The sequence below is a fragment of the Oncorhynchus tshawytscha genome, linkage group LG10 (assembly GCF_018296145.1).
Source record: "Oncorhynchus tshawytscha isolate Ot180627B linkage group LG10, Otsh_v2.0, whole genome shotgun sequence".
Taxonomy (NCBI): Eukaryota; Metazoa; Chordata; class Actinopteri; order Salmoniformes; family Salmonidae; genus Oncorhynchus; species Oncorhynchus tshawytscha.
The window spans coordinates 62,043,523-62,046,437 of record NC_056438.1 but is presented as its reverse complement, the minus strand read 5'-3'; the positions used below and the strand labels follow the sequence as shown (position 1 = coordinate 62,046,437).

Below are 2,915 nucleotides of genomic sequence, written 5' to 3'. Positions count from 1 at the left end.
GGAGATTGGGACTCGTCTGGCCATAGTCCTAGCCTAAACGAACCGACCCAACTCCGCGATTAGAATTATATTTTTTTCTGTGGACATTTACATTGAGGAACCAACCTGTCCTCAATCACTGCCGCTGATCCCACGTCGATACTTTTGAATCAGGGTGCAGTATGGCCTATATAGCCTAAAGCCTGAAGGACATATACACAAGGTCTGGTTAAAATCCCGCAAACTATCAACTAAACTCGTATGCAGTTAAATCCTTGATCCATAATTGGTTCCCAAACAGTAGCCCTAACACACAATCGATTTAAGGATTAAATACGTGTTTCCATTATTATTTGCTTGCATCCATAAGCAAGGACATTAGACCATAACCTACACCATTTCCAGTGTTGAGAATGTCATAGTCTATAAGAAATCAAGCGTAGCTGTAACTCAAATAAAATGTCAATTTATTAAACAAACAAATGAAATTCCTTCAGAATACTTTTCAACAAAAGGAGAAACTTTGAAAGAGTAGGACGATATACAGGTTCCGCTTTTTATAATGGAACATATTCGGACAATTAAGGCGATTCAATTTAGAAACACTTTTTGGTGTTTGGTCCATAATATCCGGCTACAGTTTAGAAATAAATTACTATATGCAATTTACACGTTATAGTATGTCCATGAAAGACTGGCATATCTTTAGCATATCTTTTAAACATTTCACAAAAGCGAGAAGAGACTTACGTGTTATTTGCAGTAACACTGTTCTTTACAAACCAAGATCATGTCTTTTTTCTGTCCTTTTCTGTTCGTTTTAGTCCATCGTTTGGGGCAGGTGGTGGGGGAAACGACTCAAGTTATTTTTATGAAAAAGATCAATACAATAAACTTTGGTCAGAACTTGCTGCAGTCATATACGAAAGCTCCCGGAGTGCGGTAGATGGCTTGGCTAGAGGGAAAGGACATTTGACAGCTGTTATTCCCGTTCACTGGAGAATTATTCAAGCCAATTCTTTGAGATTCGAATATCTCGCGCACCGAGTGGAAGTTCTGCTGCTGGGTGGGGTAGGTCGCCCCGAGGTGGCCCAGGTCCCCGGCCTGGTTGAGGTACCATGAGGGAAGACGCCCTTGGTGGGGATGGTGGCCCTCCTGCGCAGAGTTTAGATTGCCGTGGGCCAGAGAGGAGGAGGTTGTAGTGATGGAGTAATCTGGCAACGTTTCATCCACGGTGGTAGTAGGAACTAGGTGGCTAGATCTATCCCCAGCGTATAAACTCATTGCTTGCATATTACAATGGTAGGACGCATTCGAGGTAGTGGAGATAGAGTTTTGGTTACAGGGTGAGCTATAGACTGACGTCTGGTTCGGTGAATAACTTAGGGACAAAGACGGTGTTATACCTGTCCTGGATGAGGCGACGAGAGATGGGGCAAGCTCTGTGGCACCCTGTGGGGACCCCCGGAGGGAAGTCATGATGTTGTCCACACTGAAGCCCTGTGCCTGGGCCTGGCTGTGGTGGTGCTGCTGCTGCTGCTCGGAGCTCTCCATGCCAATGGACCTGTTGGACGGGATGCTGTGGGGGCTGCCACCACTGGACACGCTGCTGCTGCTGCCGGGGCTCTCGACTTTGGGCACGGTGCTCAGGGAGGGCGAGGCGGTCTGTGGGGGTGTAGCGTTCCCGTTCTCGGTCTTAATATCCTGAATCCTGACAGGCTGGGAGCCCTGCATTGGCTGCTCCGTGTCCCGGCCCTGTCTAGACGGCGTCTCCTTAGCACCCCGGTCATCCTTGTCTTTCATTGCGTCTTTCTTCTTGAACCGTCTCCTCCTCCTCAAGAAGCTGCCGTTCTCGAACATGTTGTATGAGTCCGGGTCCAGGGTCCAGTAGCTCCCCTTGCCAGGCTTTTTGTCATCACGGGGAACTTTGACAAAACACTCGTTGAGAGAGAGGTTGTGCCTGATGCTGTTCTGCCAGCCCTGCTTGTTGTCTCGGTAGAACGGGAACCTCTCCATGATAAACTGATAAATCCCATTCAGGGTAACCTTCTTGTCAGGCGAGTTCTGGATAGCCATAGTAATAAGCGCAATGTAACTGTACGGCGGTTTTACCATATCTTTCGGCTGGGGCTGCGGGGTATATGGTCCATAGGCTCGCGCCATGCTGGCCGGGTACTGGTCGTGGGCCGCGTGAGAGTACATACTCATAGGGGCCGGCATCCCGGTGTATCCTCCACCAGCAGCGGCCCGGTAGTAGCTCTGGTCGCTACTAATGTAAGGCACGACGCCCAGAGAGTTGGGGCTCGAGACGGAGTAGCGCGCCTGCATGTCTTCTTCTACCCACAGCTCAACTATGCTCCTGCGTAAAACGAACTTCCCAATGTATGCAGCGGGAGAGCTCCACTTTTTCCTTCTGAAAAGCTGAGGTGCTCAAAGCAGGAGTTCCTGTCCTGTCACTTGAAAAATGATAATATCAGGAACGCGCTGTACCGTGTCTTAATAGGTATAAGCGGTTTCCATCTCTGTGTGCTGAGGCGCACATGGAAAAACGTCTGAACTTTGGGCATCCGTCACTACAGAATACTTTTTCGGAGTTAACTTCTTTCCCCCTTTTTGCTGCGAGTAAAGCTCCTCCCCAAAATAATCCGAGGCGCCCAATTGGAGGTCAGGTAGTACAGAGTGAGCAGCAATGAATATCCTGGCCACACACACGACTTTAGAAAAAGAGAGGAGGTGTTGGTAACTCCCAGTCCCTTCCAGCCAAAGACACAAGATTCCAGGCGTGAGCGCGCTGCCTGCTCACGTACACAGTCAGATTATGAACTAAATTTGTTACTGAAGAATATTTCCAAACATGAGCAAACACATTAGAGAAACCAACAGGTGGAAGGATAAATAATGAATACCAATGTATTTTGTAAATTCTGAAAATATTG

General features: G+C 47.9%; 1 protein-coding gene across 1 annotated transcript; it reads right to left on the bottom strand.

The window, feature by feature from the left end:
- Positions 1–429: 429 nt before the first annotated feature.
- Positions 430–2,577, bottom strand: LOC112260589 (forkhead box C1-A). Its single transcript, XM_024435818.1, has one exon. The coding sequence runs from the start codon at positions 2,305–2,307 to the stop codon at positions 880–882; it is 1,428 nt and encodes a 475-aa protein (XP_024291586.1). The 5' UTR covers positions 2,308–2,577; the 3' UTR covers positions 430–879.
- Between the last annotated feature and the right edge of the window lie 338 nt (positions 2,578–2,915).

Coding starts and splice junctions, on each gene's coding strand:
- LOC112260589 (XM_024435818.1), bottom strand. CDS start 2,307: ATGCAGGCGCGCTACTCCGTCTCGAGCCCCAACTCTCTGGGCGTCGTG.